The sequence below is a fragment of the Zasmidium cellare genome (assembly GCF_010093935.1).
Source record: "Zasmidium cellare ATCC 36951 unplaced genomic scaffold M409scaffold_36, whole genome shotgun sequence".
NCBI classification, from domain to species: Eukaryota; Fungi; Ascomycota; class Dothideomycetes; order Mycosphaerellales; family Mycosphaerellaceae; genus Zasmidium; species Zasmidium cellare.
The window spans coordinates 342,709-365,610 of NW_022986980.1; the positions used below are offsets into that span (position 1 = coordinate 342,709).

At 52.4% G+C, this 22,902-nt stretch overlaps 10 protein-coding genes across 10 annotated transcripts; 3 read left to right on the top strand and 7 right to left on the bottom strand.

Moving 5' to 3' along the window:
* Positions 1-588: 588 nt before the first annotated feature.
* On the bottom strand, positions 589-1,311 carry M409DRAFT_27365 (uncharacterized protein; the record flags this gene model as incomplete). Its single annotated transcript, XM_033808546.1, has 1 exon — positions 589-1,311. The coding sequence occupies one exon, from the start codon at positions 1,309-1,311 to the stop codon at positions 589-591; it is 723 nt and encodes a 240-aa protein (XP_033663249.1).
* A 542-nt stretch (positions 1,312-1,853) lies between these two features.
* M409DRAFT_27366 (uncharacterized protein) lies at positions 1,854-3,063 on the top strand (the record flags this gene model as incomplete). Its single annotated transcript, XM_033808547.1, has 6 exons — positions 1,854-2,115; positions 2,176-2,328; positions 2,393-2,602; positions 2,664-2,742; positions 2,795-2,922; positions 2,981-3,063. 6 exons carry the CDS (start codon positions 1,854-1,856, stop codon positions 3,061-3,063), a joined length of 915 nt encoding a protein of 304 aa, XP_033663250.1.
* A 349-nt stretch (positions 3,064-3,412) lies between these two features.
* Positions 3,413-4,408, bottom strand: M409DRAFT_58456 (uncharacterized protein; the record flags this gene model as incomplete). Its single annotated transcript, XM_033813915.1, has 3 exons — positions 3,413-3,965; positions 4,215-4,292; positions 4,347-4,408. 3 exons carry the CDS (start codon positions 4,406-4,408, stop codon positions 3,413-3,415), a joined length of 693 nt encoding a protein of 230 aa, XP_033663251.1.
* A 994-nt stretch (positions 4,409-5,402) lies between these two features.
* Positions 5,403-6,388, top strand: M409DRAFT_69245 (uncharacterized protein; the record flags this gene model as incomplete). Its single annotated transcript, XM_033818197.1, has 2 exons — positions 5,403-6,011; positions 6,071-6,388. The coding sequence occupies 2 exons, from the start codon at positions 5,403-5,405 to the stop codon at positions 6,386-6,388; spliced, it is 927 nt and encodes a 308-aa protein (XP_033663252.1).
* A 719-nt stretch (positions 6,389-7,107) lies between these two features.
* M409DRAFT_69246 (uncharacterized protein) lies at positions 7,108-7,868 on the bottom strand (the record flags this gene model as incomplete). The annotated part of the gene is made up of 3 exons (XM_033818198.1): positions 7,108-7,336; positions 7,392-7,695; positions 7,823-7,868. 3 exons carry the CDS (start codon positions 7,866-7,868, stop codon positions 7,108-7,110), a joined length of 579 nt encoding a protein of 192 aa, XP_033663253.1.
* Positions 7,869-8,771: 903 nt separating this feature from the next.
* M409DRAFT_58459 (uncharacterized protein) lies at positions 8,772-12,485 on the top strand (the record flags this gene model as incomplete). The annotated part of the gene is made up of 7 exons (XM_033813916.1): positions 8,772-9,275; positions 9,332-9,425; positions 9,503-10,045; positions 10,081-10,199; positions 10,412-10,844; positions 10,969-12,353; positions 12,414-12,485. 7 exons carry the CDS (start codon positions 8,772-8,774, stop codon positions 12,483-12,485), a joined length of 3,150 nt encoding a protein of 1,049 aa, XP_033663254.1.
* A 510-nt stretch (positions 12,486-12,995) lies between these two features.
* M409DRAFT_58460 (uncharacterized protein) lies at positions 12,996-14,545 on the bottom strand (the record flags this gene model as incomplete). Its single annotated transcript, XM_033813917.1, has 2 exons — positions 12,996-12,998; positions 13,049-14,545. 2 exons carry the CDS (start codon positions 14,543-14,545, stop codon positions 12,996-12,998), a joined length of 1,500 nt encoding a protein of 499 aa, XP_033663255.1.
* Positions 14,546-16,049: 1,504 nt separating this feature from the next.
* Positions 16,050-17,776, bottom strand: M409DRAFT_69247 (uncharacterized protein; the record flags this gene model as incomplete). The annotated part of the gene is made up of 2 exons (XM_033818199.1): positions 16,050-17,515; positions 17,590-17,776. The coding sequence occupies 2 exons, from the start codon at positions 17,774-17,776 to the stop codon at positions 16,050-16,052; spliced, it is 1,653 nt and encodes a 550-aa protein (XP_033663256.1).
* A 1,605-nt stretch (positions 17,777-19,381) lies between these two features.
* On the bottom strand, positions 19,382-20,914 carry M409DRAFT_37425 (uncharacterized protein; the record flags this gene model as incomplete). Its single annotated transcript, XM_033810729.1, has 1 exon — positions 19,382-20,914. The coding sequence occupies one exon, from the start codon at positions 20,912-20,914 to the stop codon at positions 19,382-19,384; it is 1,533 nt and encodes a 510-aa protein (XP_033663257.1).
* A 1,284-nt stretch (positions 20,915-22,198) lies between these two features.
* M409DRAFT_27377 (uncharacterized protein) lies at positions 22,199-22,900 on the bottom strand (the record flags this gene model as incomplete). Its single annotated transcript, XM_033808548.1, has 1 exon — positions 22,199-22,900. One exon carries the CDS (start codon positions 22,898-22,900, stop codon positions 22,199-22,201), a length of 702 nt encoding a protein of 233 aa, XP_033663258.1.
* Between the last annotated feature and the right edge of the window lie 2 nt (positions 22,901-22,902).

A 22,902-nucleotide genomic window follows, 5' to 3' on the forward strand; every position in this document is an offset into this window, starting at 1 on the left:
TGCGTTGGCAATGACTACCTACGTCCCGCGTCGGAACTTTGCCTATCAATCCAATCGGTCGTCCCAGTATTCATGTTCATGTGAAGGTCCATCGACAATCAATGCAACTAGAGCTTAGGTTAGTCTAGGCTCGTTCGAGATGGCACACTGCAAGTGAACACGGAATTGACCTGCTGTATCTGGAAGGTGATGCACGGGAGGCTTCGGCTGGGAAGTATGTGGACAAGGAGACATGGCGTGATCTTCCTACGATTCACGAAATTGGATTGGGCGAAATCGTGCAATCGGCCATATGGCGACCCAGGGAAACGCAATTCTGGGGCACGCAGATGGCATACACTCAACGTTGGACATGAATTTTCTTGTCAGTGAACGCATCCTTCAGGGAACACAGCTCCAAGTCATGCACGTTGCTCTTGGGATATGTCTGCACTGCCGCTGTCCGTGTTCAGGGGCTCGATGTCTCCTTGAAAGTTGAGACTATGCTATTGCCAAACGATGAAGACCCATTCGATAAACGAGAGGAGATACCTCCGTTCAGATCCTCAAGTTTGAATTCACTGCAATATACGAACCATAAAAATGTCCTTATCTACCCGGCGCGGAGTTCATCACCACCTGAACATCGATGAGCATCCCCGGATCCGCATGCTCATTCAACGCCAACCGTGCACAATGCTCAACATGCTCGATGCTGTCGAATCTCCTCTCCATAACCACTCCCGTATCCCTCATCCGAACGTACTTCTGCCAATAGAAGACACAATGCGCTAGATGCCACCTCCTCGTGCTCCAGAACGACCGTTCTCCGTCTCCCAGCGCCGCGACCTGTGTTTTGTTGATAGCGAGTTTGCCGTCACCATCGGCGAAGTATGGCCACGAGCCGTCTGGGTCGGTTCCAGCCATGTCGAATTCGGCCGTGAGATCGTCGTCTCGACAGTGGGCGGGAAGCCAGGCTGCCGCGAGGGAATCGTACATACAGCCTCGTTGTAGCGCCTCCGCAATGCTAGCTCCGCAGTCGCAGAGGTTGAGGGTAGGCTCCAAGGTGTCAGGCCTATAGACATCTGGCGCAATGGTCCTTGCTGGTTCCCGCACGACATATACTGGTGCGAGAGCCCCATAAAGTTGTTCTATGATCGATATAAGCCCCCAAACGGCCAGTAGGCCTACTGCGACGCGAGCGATGATATTGAGGTGTTGTACTTCGTCTCTTGGTCTTCTTCTGCTGCTGGGTTTGGGCATCGTGTCGCCTTCGTACCATTCCTCTTCGTGGTTGTCTGCGTAGGGTTGCAGATTGCCAAGGGAAGCCATTGTCCGAGATGTGAGCTTGAGTGTCTCTGTACTGTCTCTCGTATTCGACTTTCCTCGAACGTATGGCGTGCAAGGGCTGTGTGAGGTGAAGTGAATTGAAGAAGCAGCAGATTGCCGTCTGCAGCCTCGTCGAACCTCCGTCTCGTGGATTCTCGGCTCAACAGCGAGGCCATAGCCCATGTCGATCAACGATAACACAATCGTGGATCAGAGTTCCAACAGAGGAAGGTCGTATTGGATATTGCGAAGGATTGAGACAACGGACTATCTCCAGGGAAAACTGCGAATGCTAGTCGTGAGGGAAAAGGATGGGCACTAGCTGCATGACGGGAATTCGAAGGAGCGAGGTAGTCGAGAGCGAAAGCCCGCAGATATGGGACTGAGCGATGGCGATGGACGATAGATTTGTCAGAGGACTCGAGCAGACTCTATTCGAAATTCCGCATGGCAAGTTGACGTTCAATGTGACCGTTTGCACTGAGAGTCCCCACGACCTTGAACGTGAACGATTGAAACAATTACCGCGGAACCTCGATTGCGCCATGTCCAGATTCTCAAAGGTAGAGCAGTCAGACTACTCTGTGCAGGAACCCTTAGTGGGACGTACTGATTCCCACGACCAATATGGAGAGGACCGTCAGGAACTCCAAAGACCACGGGATACGCACCAGTATCCTCGAGAAACAAGACAAATCCTCTTCATGATTCTGCACATCTCATGTGTAGCCTTCAATGTCTTGGTCTTTATTCACTACTTTGGCCTGATAAGAGCAGAATCTCGAACAGGCTGGCAGAGTTCTCTCTGTGAGTACGACTCCGAGGAAAAAGGTTGACTTCGACCGACTGATATCAAGCCTGCAAAAGCTCCTGCTCAGAGTGCCATCCGGTACGAGCAGAGACTGTTTGAGTTGGGTTCTATCTACCTGCCGAATGGAACCTTGAATCCAACGAAGCCGGGAGATATCATCGGGGACCCGCGTCCTTCACTTGACGACGCTTGGAATGCGCTGATGCGTGGTAGGATATCCTCCCTTTGAGGAGAAAAATGCGTGGATCCGACCTGTTGACGTGATTGCAATAGGTCAAAATGTTCGTGTTACAAAGGACGAGCTGGGTACGTTCTCCGAAGATGACAGCCTGATCGAGCTCGCCGATGGCTCAGGGTACTACGCCAGCCTCGCCGTTTTCCATGGTCTCCACTGTGTTCAGCGACTGCATCACTTCATACACAAAGACTTCTATTACGATGACATGAGCGACGATGACCTCCGGCGCCTGAAGCACCACACTGGTGAGTCTACGGTGGGAAGAGCATAACTATCAGGGATGTGTGTTGATTGATCGGCTTGTAGAGCATTGCTTGGACTGGCTCCGCCAATCGATCCAGTGCAATGGCGACCCGACTCTTCTACTATACCACTGGGGCACGGAGTGAGTCTTGACAAGGCCTGTGGCAGTGATGCCTTGGCTAACGCGGATCCAGGCATCCTCTACCCCTCGCAAAGGACGATGGGAAGCATCAGTGTGTCGACTGGGACCATCTGAGGGAATGGGTCGATCAACGAACCTTCAATATGTTTGAGCCTGGCTTACTCGTCCACCCGATATACGGTCAGAACTCCACGGCAACCTTTGCTCGCAGTGCATATAGTTAACGTCCTCATGATAGGTGATCCTTTCCAAGGCGACCATGTGGGCGACAAGGCTGGTATTAGCGATGGCGAATCCTTGTTGCACAGTGGCGGCTCATGAGCTAGTAGATTGTGTGAATGGTGGATTTCTTTGGTGTTGGACAGGAGATTAATCAAGCCTTTCTACATCATCTCTTTTCCGATCTCTATAGCTGTAGGTACCTTCCTCGAGCACAGTCATGTCAGAGACCTTTCTTACATGCTGCTCATAGATAGCATAGAGGCTGAATCAATCGCCTTTTCTTAGAATCTCGAGGAGTCACTTTCTACTGCAAAGGACTATCTAACAATCTTGCGCGGTATAGGCCACCAAATTCTGGTTCGTACTGATGCAATGGCCGGCTAGATAGAGAGGAAGAAAAGCATCGATGAGCATTAAACACCGCAGGAATAGCTAGAGGGGCTTGACGTTACGTACTGTCTGCGTTCGCTTGCGAAAGCAAGAGCTGGTGATCGTTGCAACTCGCGTCCGAGTAGAAGTAGAGGAAACACGAGGACGTGAATCCGCCTTTGAGGACAACGCCTCGAATAGATTCGCCGTTGGCGTTGAGGCTGGTGCAGCCGGCGTTTGAGGGGGTGTCGAGCGATTCGTATAAGAGATTGCAGCCAGAGTCGTTGTAGAGGTCGATCGCGACGGCTTGGACGGCCGTGACGAGCAGTGCCATGGACAGGATGTTGCGCGGCATTTTTGAAGGGTTGGTGGTTGGAGTCTCGGCTTGGGGTTGACGGGAGGTTGGGAAGTGATTCGCGAGGTTTTGGGGACTGGAGATGGGTGAGGACTGGATTGTGAATATACGATGGCTTTTCAATTGGAGTCTAGATCCCACTGATGAACTTCTCTCAATCGCTACTGGTGAGCGGTGACGGCGAGGAATGCCGGCGAGGGATATCGGCGAGGGAAACGAGCGAGAGATACGGATGAGGGTTCCCGGTGTTGTTGACACTTTGCCTGTGTGGCTCTTCCTATTTGGCATAGATACGATCGTACGTATCCGTTCTTAGCGTCCAGCGTAGGTCGTTTCCTGTGTTCTGACATGTGTTTCGAGTCGAGAGTTCAGTTCAAGAGTCTCTGGAGGTTTGTTGGAAGCAACCATCTCCCGCAACCAGAACGACTTCAAGGGACTGCTTTCAGCATTCGCGTTCGCGGTGTCCAGAGATTTGCTGGATGATCTTTTGGTGGTCTTGGTGGGCGGCGGAGTTGCTGCTACGCACCTCTTCTTTGTGAAGAAGGATTTGTTGCGTCGTGGATGGAAATTCGAACTGCTATTCGTGCTTGAAGGCGAGGAGAGTCTTCAATAATGAGTCTCACTCCCTGAGTCGTATGTCAAGCGCCCATCAACGCACTTGGCTACTGCTGTCTTTGACGCGCCACGAGTCTGCTTGCGACTCGGTGTCTGAGAGGTCATTGTGAGCGTATGGTCCTGTCTGCGACGTACGCGACGTTGGGAGAGATCACCAATCGGGAACAAGAGTCAGTGGAGAAGTAGTGGTACAGCTTTCGAGCGGTCTGTGGCACCTGAGTAGGAGACCATCTCTGAACACCAGCGCCATGGCGTTGACACGACAGCCCCTTCAGGTCATGACAGTCTCTACACAGCAGAGGGCTGTCGCTCGAGTAGCACACCAGGCCAGACTGTGGCAGCCTCTGTCCAAGCCTCCTACCTGGCGTGTTATTATAGCAGCCCGTATTGCGAAACAGGGCACTCCCAGTCAAAAGAAGCAGTCGCTGAAATTCAGGTGCATCCCGCTGACTGCCAGCATCCCGGGCGTGTTATCAAACCTTGTTGGCGGCTGTCGAGCAGAAGACGGTCTGGATTGCGGTGGGGGTTCAATAGGAGAGAGTCGTGTCTTGTTCTTCAGACTGCTTTGTCCTGTGCGACCGAGGCGCATGGCGAGCGCATGGACACGTGGGCGCCCCGTCCACGGCACGAAAATGCGGAGTCGATGGCCTGGATCCACACCACCATGCACATGTGATGCAGCGCCGTTGGCTGCGATTGCTCTGTGAAGAGATATCCCACCGCTGTGCTGCGCAAACCGCTTCTTCTTTTGCTTCTCTGTCTCATCGATCAATGACAACGACCCTCACTCTCTGACAGCCAGGATCCGCCCTTATTATTGTTCCTCCGGTTCTGTCTGGCTGACAAGGAACTCGGCACATGCAGGGGCTGCATCCTTGACCCTCGAATATCAGAGCTTCCGAGCCTACCCAGACGACGGGGACGGGGTCGTATTCTTCTCACGCGGTTGTGCTCTCACAAGATCAGCACACCACCTCTTACCACTTCCACCACTCTTTTGGCCCCCATCGACTTCTCTATTCTTCTCCATTCTCTACAACGGAACGAATTCGCAACGGCTGGATCGATCTCCCTCCCCTCATTGTGCACAACCGCCACCATGCCTTCAAGCAGGCAATACCGCGTCATAGCAATGGTCGCAGTCCTCACCCTGCTGGTCCTCTACTACGTAACGAACGGCGAACGCCTCACGCACGACAACGAATTCTACAAAAAGACCGTCGCGGCGATCGAGCACAAGAAAGACGCCGCGGCGCGACAGCAGGTCATTGAAGACGAGCAAGCGCGGTTGGAGCGGGTCGAGCGCTTGCAGAAAGAGCACGACGCTGCGATGGCGACGGCGACGGCGAGCACCGAGGCGGCGACGGAGGATGCACAGCACGACGTGGGGCCGAAACCGCAGAAACAGAAGCCTATCGTAGAGGATGCGAATAAAGAGTCGTCTGGGGAGAAGAGCGTGGCGGGGAGGAAGAAGATGAAGGATGGAAAGGTTGTGGATGATAAGCCTGCTTCGGATAAGGATGATGGGGTTGCGAAGGTGGGCAATGTCGAGCCGAAGACGACAGGCGTTGCGAAGGGGGAAGAGGCGGAGGATGATGAGGAGTCGGAACGGGAACATAAGGTGGAATTGGAGTTGAACAGTATTTTGAAGAAGGGGCCCATAATCATCTTCTCGAAGACGTACTGTCCCTTCAGCAAAAAGGCGAAGGTACGCTCATCTCCCCCTCCTAACACATCTAGACCCCATTGACTAATTCGGATCTCTAGCACATCCTCCTCAACCTCTACACAATCTCCCCACCCCCCTACGTCGTCGAACTCGACGAACACCCCCTAGGCCCAGGCCTACAAGACGCCCTGCAAAAATCCACCGGCCGCCGCACCGTCCCCAACATCCTCATCAACGGCAAATCCATCGGCGGCGGCGACGACGTCCAAGCCCTGCACCAAGACGAACGCCTCATCGAGACCGTCAAAGCAATGGGCGGCAAGCGAGTCATGGAAGTCGTCCGGAAAGACTCCACCCAACAAAAAGAAAGCGAGAGGGAACGACAAGGCCGCGCCGAGGTGAAATTCAAGGCTTAGAAGCCCAAGATCAAGGTTTGTCGAGATTTGTTTCCGACTTTGTACGTTAAGTGAAGGTCTGTCTGCACGTCAGCATTGCGCCTCGCACGCTCAGGCGTTTCGCGTGGACTCGCGCGGCGATTGTGAGGCTGGACGTCGTGCTGATGGGGCTCGTCTGCTCCGCGCTCGGGGTGCTTTGGCTGGTGCAGTGGAATTCGGCCGTGGGCATCGTTATGGGATTGTGGGTTCCTGGCGTGGGAGCGTGGAGAGATTCGTAATGTGTCGATGATACCCCCCGGATGAGAGACAGAGAGAGTACTTTTATGTATGTAATGGCTGGCCATTGTGGATGATATGGGGAATTGAGGAGATGGGTGTGCGGTGAAGATGGGATGAGTGTGCATAGGGTCGTCGCTGTAGAGCAAGACGAATGAAAGTCAAGCCATGCGTCCGTCAGCAGATCCATTTCTCTTTCTCACGAAGGACTCCCCTCTCAACACCCCATACGTAACTCCATCTTGGATGATGCGGAAAGAGTATGTAGTTCGTAGAGCTCAGAACTTCATTTCACTGAGGCTATCTGCCAAAAATGCTCCCTCCCTTTTGATACTTTCAAAAGAGTCCAGGCCAGCCATTTCAACCGCAGCATAGCCCATGGATGCCCACTTTCTCTCTCATACGCCAGCCATGATAGTCCGAACGAAACAACGATGCGCCCAAATCTACTTGTCCGAGTCGTTCTACTCCTCGACAATGTTGCCGCGCTCGCTGACGTACAGACCGTCCAAGAACTTCCGGATATCCTTGTTTCGCACTCTGCAGATCTGCTGGATGTCGGCGGCCGACTGTGATACGGCCTCGAGCGAGTTGCCGGTGAGCTGGAGCTCGTCCTTGACGTTCTTGGAGGCCTCGACGTCCACGCCGGGTTGCATGGTGACGTTGCGCACGATCTTCTCGCCCAAGAAGTTTCTATAATCCACATCAGTATTTCTACCCCATCACCCTCTTTTATAGCTCGACTAACCGGATCTCAACCTCGTACAGACCAGTCTCCTTGTTCTTGTCCAAGTTCACGTTGATGGGGAAATGGGCGTAGACGTATCGCATCTTGTACTTGTAGCCCTTGGTAACACCGATGATCAGGTTGTTGATGAGCGTGCGGACAGTTCGGAGGGTGGCAACGTTCTTGCGCGAGCCGTGGTGCAGCTCAATGTTGATGACATTGGGCTTCGGGGTCGAGAATGCGACTGCGATGTGGCCCAGGTCCTTGGTGAGCTTGCCACGAGGGCCCTCGACGGTGACCTGGCGGGTCTTGATGTGGACCTTGACTGTTGGACACGTTCTGTCAGTACAGTGTGCTTGTATGTCCACATAATAACTCCATCCACGCCTGCCATGTGCAGATGTCTCGTCGTCCACCCAAACGATCCTGCAGTATTCTGAGGGTGTACGTACCGCCCTCTGGGACTTCCAGCGATTCCTGGGAGTAGATGTACCGCATGTTGGGCGAGGGTGGTGGGTGGAGGGGCGGTGTTGTTCGGCGAGCTCGTCGTCTTCACAGTCTCGAAGTCGTCGCGGAGTTGGGGCTTTTCGCAAAGTGCAAGGTCTTGGCGTCTGGATCGCGGGATCGGCCGTGCCAATCGGGTACAGCCGCCGCTAGCTAATGTTCACAAAATATCACTTGCTTGAAGCAAGCTTGTCGCCTGCTTGTCGCCGGCTTGTCGGACTTCACCCTACACTTGGACTGCAAGTATGCTGTACTTTACCCTGACGCAGTGTAACAACGACAGTCATGGATACCCAGCGATACATTCATAGTCTACGAACACTTCCAACTTCCCACCTTCTCCATTCCCAAAACGCAGACTGCACAGAACGGAAACCGGTACTCCGACAGCAACAATCCGTTTACGAAGTGATTGAAGAAGGCTCGGTGGTTACGCCCAGGGACTTTTCGACTAGTAGGACAGTATGGCTTCTTTCGTCTCCTGTTTATCAGGCCAGCCGAATCTACACAATATCTCTCACTGGACATCCGACAAAGGTTTCTCTAGAAAAGTGACCAGCTCCATGCATCCCAAAGCCATAGCATGTGCGTGAATGGTTTCACCATCTCACCTGGGAGTAATCAAGGTACCAAGCCTTTCAAGTCCTTGCCAAAGCCGAAGGTTACACCAGAACAGCCTCATGTCCCTCCCTGGCGTCTGTTCAAACAGATATCGCGTTGGCGAAGCCGCAGGTTACACTAGAGCAGCCTCACGCTCTCTCCTGGTATCTAACCAACATCACCTCACCTCTCCTTCATTTTAACAAGGTAAGACTGGAACAAAGTCGACATTCATTGGGCTCTCGTTCTTCAAGATTCCGAAATCCCCCTTGTTGCCTTCTCGGAAGAACCCCAGGCATGCTGTTCCTCAAGGCCGCTACCACAGCGGCTCTGCTTGTGCTTGCACACCTCTTCGCTTTGACAGTAGCACTTAACGCAGCCCTTCCATCGTCTGAGCTCATCGCCCTAGGTGGCGGCGTTGTCGGAGGACTATATCGCCCCGCCGTGCAGAGCCACAAGGCCAGTCTCGCGCTCTTCCTAATGCATGCCGGCAGTGACTACCTTCGATTCACAGCGTGCACGGAGCTGGCCTCGCGAGGTTTTACCATATTCTGTGCGAACAACTACGCCAGCAAGGCCGGGCAGAATTCTGACTTGGATTTTGACCTCATGATGCAAAACGTGGGACTGGGAATGAGCTATCTTCGGAATCAGACAGACATCGATCACGTTGTCCTTCTCGGACACAGCGGTTGTGGCGCCATGATGGCGGCGTATCAGAACATTGCAGAGAACGGGGTATCTGTGTGCAATGGCCCCGAGAAGATATATCCATGCTCTGATGGTCTGGCTGGGCTGATGGTAATTATAACGCCATGACTGCATTGTGCAGTCGACCCGTGCTGACTGCCGCATAGCCTGCTGATGGCATAGTCTTGCTGGATGCAAATTATGGAACTTCGACGATGACCCTTCTAAGCGTTAACCCTGCCATTATCGATGAAACGACAGGTGCAGAAATCAACGAATCTCTCAACTTGTTCAACCTGCCAATGGCTACCTCTCTACTGGGGCGAACTACAGCGCAGCTTTCGCAGAAGCCTTCCATTCTGGCGTTGCTGCCCGTTGGCAACGTCTCGTGAAGTACGCTGAAGAGAGGAGAGCAATCATCATGGCTGGCAATGGCACCTTCAGCGATGATGAGCCTTTCTACATACCTGATGCACATTTTGTTGGGGGAAACAACAAGCTCTTCGCACAGGACACCCAATTCCTCTCGCACACCGTCCATGAATGGCCACTTCTGCACAAGAATGGATCCACAACTACTCAAGTCGTCCGCTCGGTTCGCGTACCTGCAAACCTGAGGTCTCTGGCTGATTCATTCCAGCAAGGAGCACTGAAAACGACTATCAACCGCTTTCTCAGGACATTCGCCATCCGCGTCACGGATGACTTCTCGTACAATGGCGACAGCTTCACGGGTATCGACTGGGCGTCCAGCCACCTTGCTACTCAAAATCCTGTGTCCGGAATTCACGTACCGATGCTAACAATGGGGATGACGGGTCATTGGGAGTATCTCGCTGCTGAGAAGGCAAGTCACTCAAACTCAACCGTGTTTCAGGATTGTGTGCTGACCTCAGATAGATATATCTCGACGCAGGCAGTGATGACAAAACGATCGCCTTCGTTGAAGGGGCGTCTCATACCATTGATGTTTGCAAAGATTGCGAGAGCTTCCCGGGCCAGTATGGCGATACTATCAAGACTTGCTTTGATTTCGTGAGTGACTGGCTTGCGGAGGAAGGTCGATTCTTGTAGGTGTCATGGATCGCCATATTGAGTGAAAGGAAGCCCGGCTGGCTACTTCGTAGCGTTTCTCGTTTATCAAGCACGCATATCAGGAGCTTGAAATCGTCGTCTTTAATTGACCGTAAAGAGTAAATGCTCATAGGAATCTGGAACTAACGCAGCTCTAACTTGAACTACTCGAGCTCTATTTCCACGACATCGCAACTTGCCCCAACGATGAAAGTTTGACCACATCCGCTACCAAACTGACTCTCCTTGAAAATGTCTTCAGACCTGGCCAGCGCACCTGTGGTCGTCGGTCACGAGTTCCATCCCCTCCGGCACAAACGCAAAGAATTCCGAGTCCTCAATTTCCTAGGCAACCGCAACACCCTCCGAGACCAAAATTCCTTCCTCAAGTTCAACTTCCAAACCCTTTCTCTCAGAGACGAACTCCTCCCTACATACCACGCCATCTCATACACATGGGACGCGAACCCCGGAACCGCAACCATTCTACTAGACGGCAAGGAAGTGACAGTCCCAGGGAGCGCGGAGCGGGCGCTCAGAGGCGTGATTTCGCACATGGTGCCGTATTTATTGGACAGCTCGATCTGTTTGCTGTGAATCGATGCAGTGTGTATCGATCAAGGGAACTTGGAGGAGAAGTCGAAGCAGGTGGCTATGATGAGGGATATTTATGCTAGCGGTGGGGAAGTGTTTGTTTGGCTCGGGGATGATGATGACGATGGGATGGCAGGGGCTGCGTTTGAGACGGTGGAGATGCTGGCTGGGGACTGTATTGACAAAGTTTCGGATGAGAGCGAGCTTCATTTGCCTGCGTGGGCTTGGAAGGATAAGTTTCCATACTGGTCTGAAGATCCCCCACTTCGATGCGACTGGAGGGCTCTCGGTCGCCTGCTTGGGGCGAGGTGGTTTGCTCAACTCTGGATCATTCAGGAAGTCGTCGTAGCGGGAGACGTCACGATGATTTGGGGTGGGTCCTCGATTCCATGGGAGACACTGGCGAAAGCAGTGCGATGGACGTGGCATCGAACCTTCACCCGCTACATCACAGAAGCCCTCGAGGACGAGAATAAGAAAGATGTCTCTATGAACCTGTTATTCGCGAGAGAGATCTGCCGGCTAAGGGACACGCCCTCCTCGCAAATTACCCTTTCGCAGCTGCTCCTTTGCAACTGCCACCTCGAGGCCAGCAATCCCTGGGATAGGGTCTTTGGTCTGCTTGGTCTGCTCGACAAAGCGTCAAACTCTTTGGGAGTGGTGATGGATTACGAGCGGCGATTGAGAGACGTCTATGCTGAAGCGACCTGCGCTGCCATGGTTGAGCAAGGGAGTCTGTACCTCCTGGGTCTGGCGATTGATAACAAGTCTTCTTTGGCTATGGAAGATGACTGGCCGTCTTGGGTGCCGCGCTACCAACAACTGAAGGGACATCGTGAGATTGCATCTTTATCTCGCACTAACGGGTGCCGTGCTTCGGACGGAGTTTCAATGACTTGCAGGTACTCAAGCGAGGGCAATGTTTTGGACGTAAAAGGTGTCTTCGTGGGTCGAGTGGTCTGTGTTCTGGACATCTCCTCGCTTGGAGATATGTCTGAAGATGACGACAGCAATGAGGACAGCGAGTCAGCTGATGAAGAGGAGGACAAGCCCGTATACCAGCGTCTCGTCCAGGCTTGGCTCTCCGGTTCCTCTGCTACCACCTCCGCGAGCATGACGAACATAGCGAGCTCGCTGCACCAGCGGAAAGATCCATCCCTCAAGCTCTGGCGAAAGACCCTCCAAATCAAAGACCTGGCTTCATTGTTCTTAAACGTCGTGCGGCAATCTCCTAGAACCTGCGAGGCAGAGACTGAGCGGCTATTGTCTCTCGTGGAAGGCGACGAGGGCGACAGCTGGTCCATCGTATGTTCATTACACAATTTCGTCCGCGCGCTCGGCTTATCATCGATTGTACTGTCAGAAGACGGCCGGTTTGGATTTTGCGTAGGGACGGCCAAAGTTGGAGACGAGATCTGTCTCTTGTTCGGTGGCGATCTTCTTTTTGTGTTACGTGCTGGCGAAAGCGAAAGGGGGTGTCGAAAGATGGGTGCGTATGCTGTGGTACCGGGTGTGATGGAGGTGGGTCGATAGACCTGTGTAAGGCCTCGAAGTCAACTGCAGCTGACTGACTATGCTTAGGGAGAACATATACGGCAGCTTCGGGATCAAGGTCGCGTGGAAGCTGAGACTCGCACTTTTCATGTCATCTGAAAGCCATCTGCCGCAAATTCCGCTTGAACCCCATGGAGCTGCTTCGTTAAAGGAACAGCCAACGAAGGCTTGTTCAGATCTTTCTCAACATCAGTGAAAGCCCCTCATAATCAACCGGCTCTGCCAGGAATTTCCAACTGGATACGACAACAGACTTTGGATCGCAATAGGGCAGTAGTGGATGGTACGCCAAGAATCACATGCGAAACTCTAAAGCGGGCTAGTGCTCGGACAGTCCCAGGAGTAAGTCATGAGAGCTCTGATACCCACGAGATGCTAATATACAATTTTCAAATCAATGTGACTACCTCGCTTTTCTTCTCGACTTCCGCGGCGAGCTCACAATCCATAATGCCGTCGACATACGATGGCCCCACATGAGCGAACCGACTGCTCGAAGCACCGCCGGCATCGCATTTCCGCAGGATCATCGGCATCTTCCCACCACGAAATATGACAACCTGATCTCCAACTTTTACGTTCCGGGGCCCAAAACCAAGCAAGCCATTCTTACTGATGAACATAGTCCTTTCCACCATCGTCAAAAAGATTTCTTGACATACCAAGCTACGCTCTCCCGTTCGAACAAACTCATAGACTTGCAAAAGATCAGACTCCGTCGCTTGACGGGTTGGTTCGAAGTCGTAGATGACACGAGCCAGATTTCCGACCAGTCCTCTCCAGAATGAGCCGGGCCATTGCCAAAGTCCTCGTCTCAGGGCAGGATCTAGCCAATCTTGGGCATGATAGAAGTCGTTGGCGGTGCTGTACCATTCCTTGATTCGCGCGATCGTGTCTTGATCTGACATGATTTCGGAAGAGAGAGCTGCGCCAACTGTACAGATCTCAGCAACGTGCGTGGCGCTTACGGATAGTGAACCGTCCAAGGGATTGAACTCAAAGTGCTCCCAGTCGATGTCAAGGTTGCCGGAAGCATTGTACAAATTGTAGTTGTTCATCGATAGCCACGCCCAGCTGTCCCCATCTCTGCACACAGACGGTATTGAGAGTTCATAACCATCGATGCCCATGTCGATGGCCCAGCTCGGGAGGTCGACCGCGCGCTTCGGATGGAAGCGGTTCAGGCCAAAGATCGTGATGGGGTGAAAGCTCTTGTGATGCTCGATCAGATCGGCGGTGAACATAGCATAGACAGTGGCGGCCGGTAACGTGTAGTCACAGCACTCGGCTCTCCTGAAAGTACCGGGAGGAAACAGGCCAATGAAAGCGTAGACTTTATTCAAAGGATCCGTCGCTATTCGAAAGCTCCATCGATATGCTGCCATCAGAGGTCCACTTCCATTCCTCTTCTCGATTTCGACTCCTCGAATCTGTGTAATCAGATTGTTGAAAGACTGGAAATTCGAAGGGCTCCGATAGATGAACTTGCCGAGTTCATAGGGGATCTGGTGATTGCTCCCATTGAGGACTGTACTCCAAGCGATTTGACAAGGCCCCCAGAGAATCGTGGCTCGAGCTGGAAGGACAGCCTCCTGCAGTGTCCAGATCCGCCGCCACCACTCGTTCTCTGTGACTCCGATTGTTCTCATTGCGTTCATTGCTCGTTCTGTGGCTTGCTTGTCTCGCAGACATTCCGGGGCCTGCGTACTTGAGTCTCTTCTGTGTGCATCGAAGAACTCGAGAATGTCGATCGCGGCCTGAGCATCCTCAACAGCAATTCCCTCTCGCAGCTCTCCAAGCCAGGCTAGCACTTGAACCGCGGCCGCATAGATCCGACCCATGAGCGGCACCTGTTGGACTTTCTCGATATCGTCGGACTGATTGATCGAGATCTGATCTACCCAGAGCAATCGATGTCGATCAGGAAGCCTTATGCGTTTCAGAACGGCTTCGAGGTTTCTAGTTACCAGGACTTCCTCTCCGTCGACTTCGATCGTCGCCTGGACATCGCGCTCACCCCAGACGTAAGAAGCCGCCTCGTACTGAGGAGTGCCCAAAAGCCGATACGCATGTGTTCGGCCTCGGATGGGTGCAACTCGATTGGTTGTCTGATTTGGTGGCAGAAGTTCGAATAGACGTATGTGGCCCTCAGCCAGCATCTTCGACTTTATTGCTGTTGTCTTCAGGGTCTCCCACTGTATGCCGCCATAACTCTATCCTTATAGATTACACGCGCGGCCAGCTGTCTTCAGCGAGCCCTGCTTTCAACCCCTGCAAATAGATCCTGTCTGCAGGACTAATAAGGCGGCCTATAGCCATTGCGAGCGACTTCCAACGTGCATGATCGCAAGCGAGCGAGGATGTGTGTTACGGAAAGCAGTCTCGAAACGATAGTAAGTGAAAGGTCGCATGGTCCTGGTCGAGGTGCAAGATGCAACGTATGCACGAGCATCATATGGTTTTATTACTGTCGCAAGGACGACGGCTACAGTACTAGCGCGTTTGTCATCAGTCTGCAAAAGTCGGGTTGGGGGCCGAAAACCGGTCATGTGACGTTTTCAGGGGTAAGGAGAAGTTGTTTTTATTTTTTTATTTTGAGTTTCTCTATTCACTATTCTCTCACCAAAAGAAATGGTGATTTCGCGTTCATGCGCGAAAATGACAATGAATCATCTGCCTACCTTGTCCAATCCATCGCTACTGCCCTGCTAGCTCCGCTCCGCCCGGAATTCTGCCGATGAAATCTCGTCAAGGCCCACAGCCAAAACAAGAGCAAAAAACAAAACATTCAGCACCCGGTATTCCCATATGGTCACCCACTATAGTACTAATCAGGCGGTTGATTGCTTGTATATGGCAGAGCGGACGGGATGCCTAATTTTCAATCACCTGTGGCCGAATGTGCAGGCTAAGAGTCGAAAGTTATACAAGACGTCTCAATCTTGAGTTTCCGCAGCAGCTGAGGACCAGAATGTGAACACACATCTCGTAGGTATGGCGTGTAGACGGTCTAACTAGTCAAGTTACCTGCCGCGAATCGTGCTGGGTAAGAGTCCAGAAACCTCTCGTACGATTGCAACTGTCTACAAAGCACCAGAAGCTGCAAACAATCACTTCAACAGAATGGTACTGGTGCCTCCATCTGGCTCGACGACTTCGAGCTGCATCTAAGCCCGTCATCTTTGTTGCACAGACCTGTCGTGAAAATCTGCTCGCCTGCTTCCAAAGGCATTCTATTTCGAATCCACTTCAAAATGCTGGTTTTGACTACCGAGAGCTCTGTTAGAACCCGAGAATAGTCTCAATGTCAGACACAGGTCAAAAACGTCTCTAGTTTGGTCCTATCTGGACGGAATTCACTTGCAACGGGAACACTGGTACTTAAGGTGGCTAGCCACCCCCGACCACCTTGAACGAACATCGAAAGTTCGAGACAAAGAAGGACCATTGTGGAATGGTCTACTATCGAAGAAAATCACCATTAAACCAGCTTGGCTTCCATGCAATCGCCCACAAAGGACGACGGCATCTCCACCCAAAGTTCGTAAATACAAGGCCTCGTCTACACACGTCTTTTTGAGTGAGACTTAAGACTAAACCTTCGGGGAGCCCAGAGCCAGGTAGCAATATCGATTAGCATCCGATCCAAAGCGATGATCCTCATCACACAGGCAAACGCTTCAATCTAAGATGCAACCCGGTCTTTGGCTTGACGGCCACCACGCCATATGGAATGACTACTTCATGAGGGTCCGCCATCTGCATTTCAAAACAGGCTACGAATGCCGCGACCAATAACCGTAACTCAGCCTTAGCAAAACCTTGACCAATGCAGCTTCGAGGCCCATGTAAGAAGGTCAGGAATGCGTAGTTACTATGCGTCCCGCCTGTATTGTTCACTCGCTGCTTCCCGGCCTCATCAATGTCGATCCAACGCTCAGGCTTGAACTCGTGAGCATCGGCTCCCCAAAGTGTCTCATCGCGATTGATGGCCCATGGTGAAACAATGATTTGTGTTCCCGCAGGGACATGTTGACCGGCTAGTTGTGTAGGCCTTACCACGTCACGGGCTGTTACTGGAATTGCGGGATATAATCTGAGCGTCTCATTGCAGACCCCGTTGAGGATAGGGAGCTTCTCAGCGACGTCGAAATCGAAGTCTACTTCGCTGGGGTCCGCAGACTTCGGGCACGGTAAATTCTCAGTTACTTCATTCCGAAGATTTTGTTGGATTCCCGGATGCCTTGCGAGGAGGAATGTGATCCACGTGAAGGTGGACCAAGTAGTCTCATGACCAGCGACCATGAGCGTGAGAATTTGGTCGACGAGCTGGGACGTCGAGAAATTTCGTGATTCAATCAATAGTGACAGAACATCACTGTATCTTGATGCTCTGGTCCCCGACTCCAACTCTTCTTTCTTTGTCTCGATGAGGCCTAGACATTTGCTGGCAATGTTGCGGAGGAGACGTTTGTTGCGCTGGTTCACTCTCCATGGCAATGCGGACACGAACGTTGGGGATAGAACCATGTTACAGAGGAAGTAAATTTGGTTTTCGAAGGTCGGGTTGGTGAGCTCTTTGTAATTCGCGATGAGCGGATCTTGCGAGTTTGCGAGGGTCTGGAAGTCCTGGCCAATGGCAATTCCAATGGTGTCCAGCGAGACTTGACTTGCCCAACGACCTATTTCCACCACTGAAGCATCTTCTGCCTTTGCATTGTGTAATGTTTCCTGTGGGCTATGGGCAACTTGCTCCCCAACGACTCGGACGAACTGCTTCGCCTTTGCCCAAAAGACCGGATACATTTCCTTGATAACGCGAAACGTGAAAGCTGGCGCTATGTTCTTCCTCTGGAATTGATGCAGATCTTCCTCAACGATAATCAGCCCATCCCCGAGGAAGAGGCGAAGAAAGTCTCGTAAGATTTTGGGCTTCTGAAAATCATAGGTCCTTGTTACCAAGACTTCGCTTAGAGCCTGTGGGCTAGTGACGAGAAGGCGATCTTGGTAGAATAGCCCTCGATAGAATATGAGGCCGTCGTTGGGAACGTTTCTCATCCATTTGAGAAACGTGTTCCCAGCGGGTTGTTCGTATGCAGCCATCCCATGCCCAAGCAGAAACTTCCCCCCTGGTCACGTGCTGTCAGTGTATCGTCCATTGAAGTAGTATGGGCGGCATATATTACCTTAGCTTGCGGAAGACCTCTCAATGGACTGAGGAAGAATGGATAGATGACCACCATATACACACAGTAAGTGATGACTTCGAGACAAAGCAGGTGCACAAAAAGCACAGCAAAGGACCCGCGCTGGAAACATGACTGCAAAGCGAGCGCTGTCGCCATAGTACCCAGTAAAGAGAGCGTGCTTCTTGAAGCGTTGGAAGTCATTGCGTCTCTCGCTTGATATCTTGATTGCAGGATTGATAACGAAAGGAGATGGGGTTCTAGGAAAACGCAACTGTGATTTGGGTGCCGTTCCGACGACATTGCCTACAAGACATTGACACGCCAGCGTAGCTCTTCGTTCAAACGTGCCTAACTTGTGACTTGTGATTCCTTTGTCGACTCGCATGCCCTCACCACACTGTGGGTCAATCACGTCCATGCATGGCGGGATCTCTCGATCGCAACAAGGTGATGACTTCGTGCCGAGTATTTGACATCACCACATTGCGGCGTCTGAACGGTTCGGTTGATTGTGTTGCACAATGCAGAGCTCATCGACACGACCATCACCTGGAGGCTGTTGTAATGGAGTCGAAAAATCTTGAGGTTACAGTAATTACGGTCCTGAGCGCTATATCAAAAGTGGCTTGTGACGAGCTCAAGCTTTCTTCTTCCTTGCCTCTTCGATTTGTACTTTATACATCTGACGGGTTGTATTGTCTTCATACGCCCCCGTGACGTTAAGGACGACGAATGTCCAAAGAGCGAGAGCAAGACCTGCCGGTTTTCCCTTCCACAGCGCGCTGCCTAGATATGAGATAGCCTTGCCGTTGTACATTGGCGAAGGGATCGTTCCATATGGAAAGGTCGAGACAAAGGTCTTTTGTGGGCCAAAGAAGCAGTCCCCATGGTAGACATATTTCCAGCCCAATACATACATGGAATAGTAGTGAAGAGAATTGCCAAAGATCCAGAGGAAGGCTGCGCAGACGGCGCAAGCAGGACTCTGTAGCATTGGAGAAGACGGCTGTGTCCGTAAAGCCCTTTGAAGCCTGCTCGAGACCATCAGTATGGAACAAATGATACTTATGCGCCCGTCGGCCACATACAGCATATCCCTACAAGCCGCCATCGTGAAGCAGATTGCCGCCCAAAGAGCGTAGGCACGCATCGCGTTGCCGTTCATCAGCCCTACAAGGCTCTTGTACCTCAGCTCTGGTGCGGGTATGGCTTGTATCAGTCGTTCATCGTTCCTTGGTTGATCTGGACACACCTCTGTGCGATACGGTACTTTACCCAGCGTCAGTGGCCTGCACAAAGAGTGTTAGACTATGATATGGCTTACATCCACACTAATGGCACTGAGGCGATACAGCCTACCGACACTGCCGTAAGTCGTTAGCAAGAATCGCGAAAGATTTGGATAGTCCTGTGGAATTACGCCACAAAGATTGCTGGCCTAGGTCACAAAAGATCGTAAGCTGGGAGGCAATGGCTTGTAGTCTGCTGACAACCATCATGTAATCGACTCTGTGGAGTGAAGAAGTGTCGCCAGTGTACAGCGTATTGAATCTAGTAACCTGACTAGCTGCGGGACTTCGTCTGCAGGCTCGATGAGACAGCCCCTTTATAGCCACAAAGCTCAAGATTCTAGCCGACACAGCAACGTGGATAATTCTGCTTACATATTGGGCCAACTACCATGAAGATCTAGCCTTCTGCGACAGATCGGTTTGTGCAGGATCAATCCGAGCAGGTCTGTCTAGGGGGTGTCATGATCGACTTGATACTGGTGCAGAACCCCAGGACGCCTTGTTCAGCGAAACTTCACGACCCAGACTCGCTTTCTTCCATGGGTGTGTCCCTTGAGAGGGGAAGATCTTCGATCAGAAGACTTGCCACCAAACCAGCTGCAGCCACCGCAGTGCAAACGACCCACACACGGCTCAATGAGAACGTCACAGCTGATTTCAGAGCGACTTGTTGCGTCTGTGCTCCCAACCTTCCGAGCTTCCCAAACTGTACCAGCGTAGAAACATCTCGCTGCAGTCTGCGGACAAGGTCTTCCGGGATACCAGCTGCGACCAACAAACTTGCCTTTTGCTTTATCCCATTGGAGATGACGACTTGCCCTACGACCAACCCAATGGTAGAAGCTATGGTTCGTAGAAAGATGGCAACCGCGTATGCGCTCGCACCCTCATCTTTAGACACCGCCGCTTGGAGTCCAATCAGCGGCGCTTGGAAAAGAGGTCCTACACCGACCGCCAAGATGAGCTGGAACAGGATCAATCGCGGCCAGCTTCTGTAAGCGGGCAACGTGATCGAGAGACCCAGCGCAAATGCCATGAAAGCAGTACTCGTCTGGATGACCCGAGCGTAGCGGCCGGTCTTTCGGATGATCAAGGCAGCGAGGATGGTAAAAATTGTCGTCGGTACCGCCGTTGTCAGAAGCAAACAACCGATTCGAATGAGTCCAATCTCCAGGACTAGCTGCATGTAGAGCGGTACGTAGTACAGCACGGTAAGGTACGTGAAGCCGTGGAAAAACGATATCGAGAGACAAGCAACACCAGTCCGGTTCCGAAAGAGGTGGAGAGGCATGAGCGGCCGAGCTGGATGACGCCAGAAGATCTGACATATGAAGACGAGAAGTACCGCGCCTCCCACCGACAGTAAGCTGATGACTACCGCGGACTGCCACGGCAGAAAGATGCCGCCAAATTGCAGGCCCAGGAGCAGCAGAACGGTACAAGAGGTGACGAGCAAAATTCCCCAGACATCGATTCTCCGGAGATCCTGTGGCTTGGGCGACTTTGCCAGTGGGAATGGGAGAAAGATCAGGGCGAGGACCAAAGCGATAGTGGTAAATGGCAGAGCTATCCAGAAGCACCACCGCCATCCAGGCCCTCTCGTCAAGGCGGCGCCTATTAGCGGAGCTAATGCAGCGCCAAGGCAGCTCGCCCCGGCGTACATGGCAATGTAAAGGCCTCTCTCGCTCAACGAGAACAAGTCCGCGAAGCAGACGTTGGCCATGACGGTGAAAGCTCCCTCGCCGATTCCTTGTACAGTTCGTCCTGCGATCAGCAGTGATGGATGGCGGGCAAGAGCTGCAAGAATGCTCCCTAGCAAGAACAATGTCAAGCCAAAGGCCAGGACCAGTTTCCGCCCCACGGAGTCAGACACCGGCTCACAGGCGGGCATCGTGGCAGCTCCGGCTAGCAAGTAGGCTGACTCGATCCACGAATATTCGGCTGAGTTCATGTTCAGCGTATCCGCAATCGTGGGAAGTGCAACGCTGACGATGACCGAATCAATCGATACGAGAGCTCCACCTATGCAGAAGGAGCTCATGATCATTGCTGTGCGCCATCGATTGCCCGTGCCTCTCTCGCGCGTCTGGTCCTCCCCATTCTGGTCCAGGTCAATTTGATCAGCTGGGGACTTTTCGTTGCCTTTTCCGTCCTGCACATGTCGACACTGATCCTTTGCCCCAGCTGGAGAGCTCTCGCTCTGAAAGTTCCGTGCCACTTTTCTGAAAGTCTTGCCTCCGTCTTGCTGTGCACTTGGTTCGGTATGTGGTGCCATTTGCTTGCGATTGAAATTGCGTGGGGACTTTACTCCGGGGAAGCTATCAGATTTAATGAGAGATGAAGAAGAGCAGCAGTACGGTCATGAGTGATATGTGTCGAGGTGGTTCGCGCGCTTTCAACTTGTGTCGGGCGGAGTTCAACCCGAATGATGAATCGAACGGTCGTTATCGTTCGACAAAAATGACTTCAAATAGTTTCTCAGACTCGCGATCGAATGAGAGTGTACTCGAAGCGTTCGTGCCTAGTCGATGCAGGTTTGTGCTCCTGTCAAAAAATAAAAGAATGATGTATCCATGGGTACGGGTTGTCGTTATCGTTTATGCGAATCCGTCAGGGCGGAACCTGCGTCTCTCGATATCGAAGTACCCTGACTGACGGCAAGCAGGCGCGTGGCGTCGAGCTTGCGGTCTTCGCACGTGCAGGGCCTACAAATGGCAATGGAATCTGTCGTTCTCCCGGACGGCAGAAAGTATCGCTATAGGCTCTCATCAGTTTCTGAGGTTCGCGATCGGTTAGCCGTTGGGTCGTATCTCAGATTTTCGGCTGACCAGAAGGGCACCACAGGGAGTAATCTCTCTCAAATACCGTACAGCTGTGATGGACGCCGGAGGCTGACCTGACTGTGGTCTACAAAGGACATGGTGATATGACCTGCCTCTCCTTGTACGCTGCCGTAGTCGTTGCACGTGAAGTCCAATTGCAATCTGTCTGGTGCGCGGGCGGGCGGCTGGGGAAGCGGGGAGGGACGAAAGAGGAAGCTCCAATGGACGCTAACAAAGTTAACGCACGAGCCCGGTCCATTCACTTGCTAAGGGATTCGTGGAGACGATCAACAATTTGCGAGCTCGCCCTTCTTCTGAGACTTGAACGCGCTTGTACGGTACAGAGTAACACGGTTTATGCCTGTTTCTTTCTAGCATCGAATGGCGTTCGAATGTTCGCTGTCATCGTTATCGAGAGAAGTCCAAGGCAGGCCGAGTCGAATGCAGTAGTGCAAAATGATCGTAAACGGCACAGCAATCAGAACAGAAGAACGCTTCTTCCTGCATCGTCAACCCCGAATCATGATATCCTGCACGCTCTCAGAGAGGGTCCCCACAGGTTTTGTGTAGTCGTCGGTGCCCAGCAGACCCGCGGGAACCTGGTCTAGAAGTCCATCGTAGTCGAGGTCTTCGACACGAGTCACCTCTCGAATGGCCCGAAGCGTGCCCGCACGATGGATGCCGAACGACGCAGTCCCATGGTACGCGGTCAACGAGATCCGAATGTCGGCGTGCTTTTCTGCGCTCGTTGCTAGATTTGGCTGGAGCAGGGACTGCGTCCGAGAGGTGAGGTACTCCATAGATGTGCAATAGATCAGATTGCCCAACTCCACATTGCGATGGTCGGGCTTGATGTAGAGTCGCTCCGCGATCCAGCGAGTACACAGTTCATCGGCTGTGGTCTCCAAGCTTGCATCTTTGAAGAAGTTGTATTCCGTGGGCGACAGTGGACCACGGAGTCGATGAATACCGACCCATTGGCCTTCCTCCAGCGTGACACTTCCGTTCTTTGCGTTGGGGTAGACGCAGATCCAGCAGGCCAGACGGCTACGTTGTAATTCTTCCCTCCAGGACTCCAGACCTCGAATGAACTGGGGCGCGTACAGCAAGGGTCGGTCCTGGATTGCCCGAATTGCTTCCACGTTGAGTTGAGCAAACTTGCGGATTATTCCAGTGTCTTTCAGGTTTTCAAGCTTGTGAATTGCGTACATTT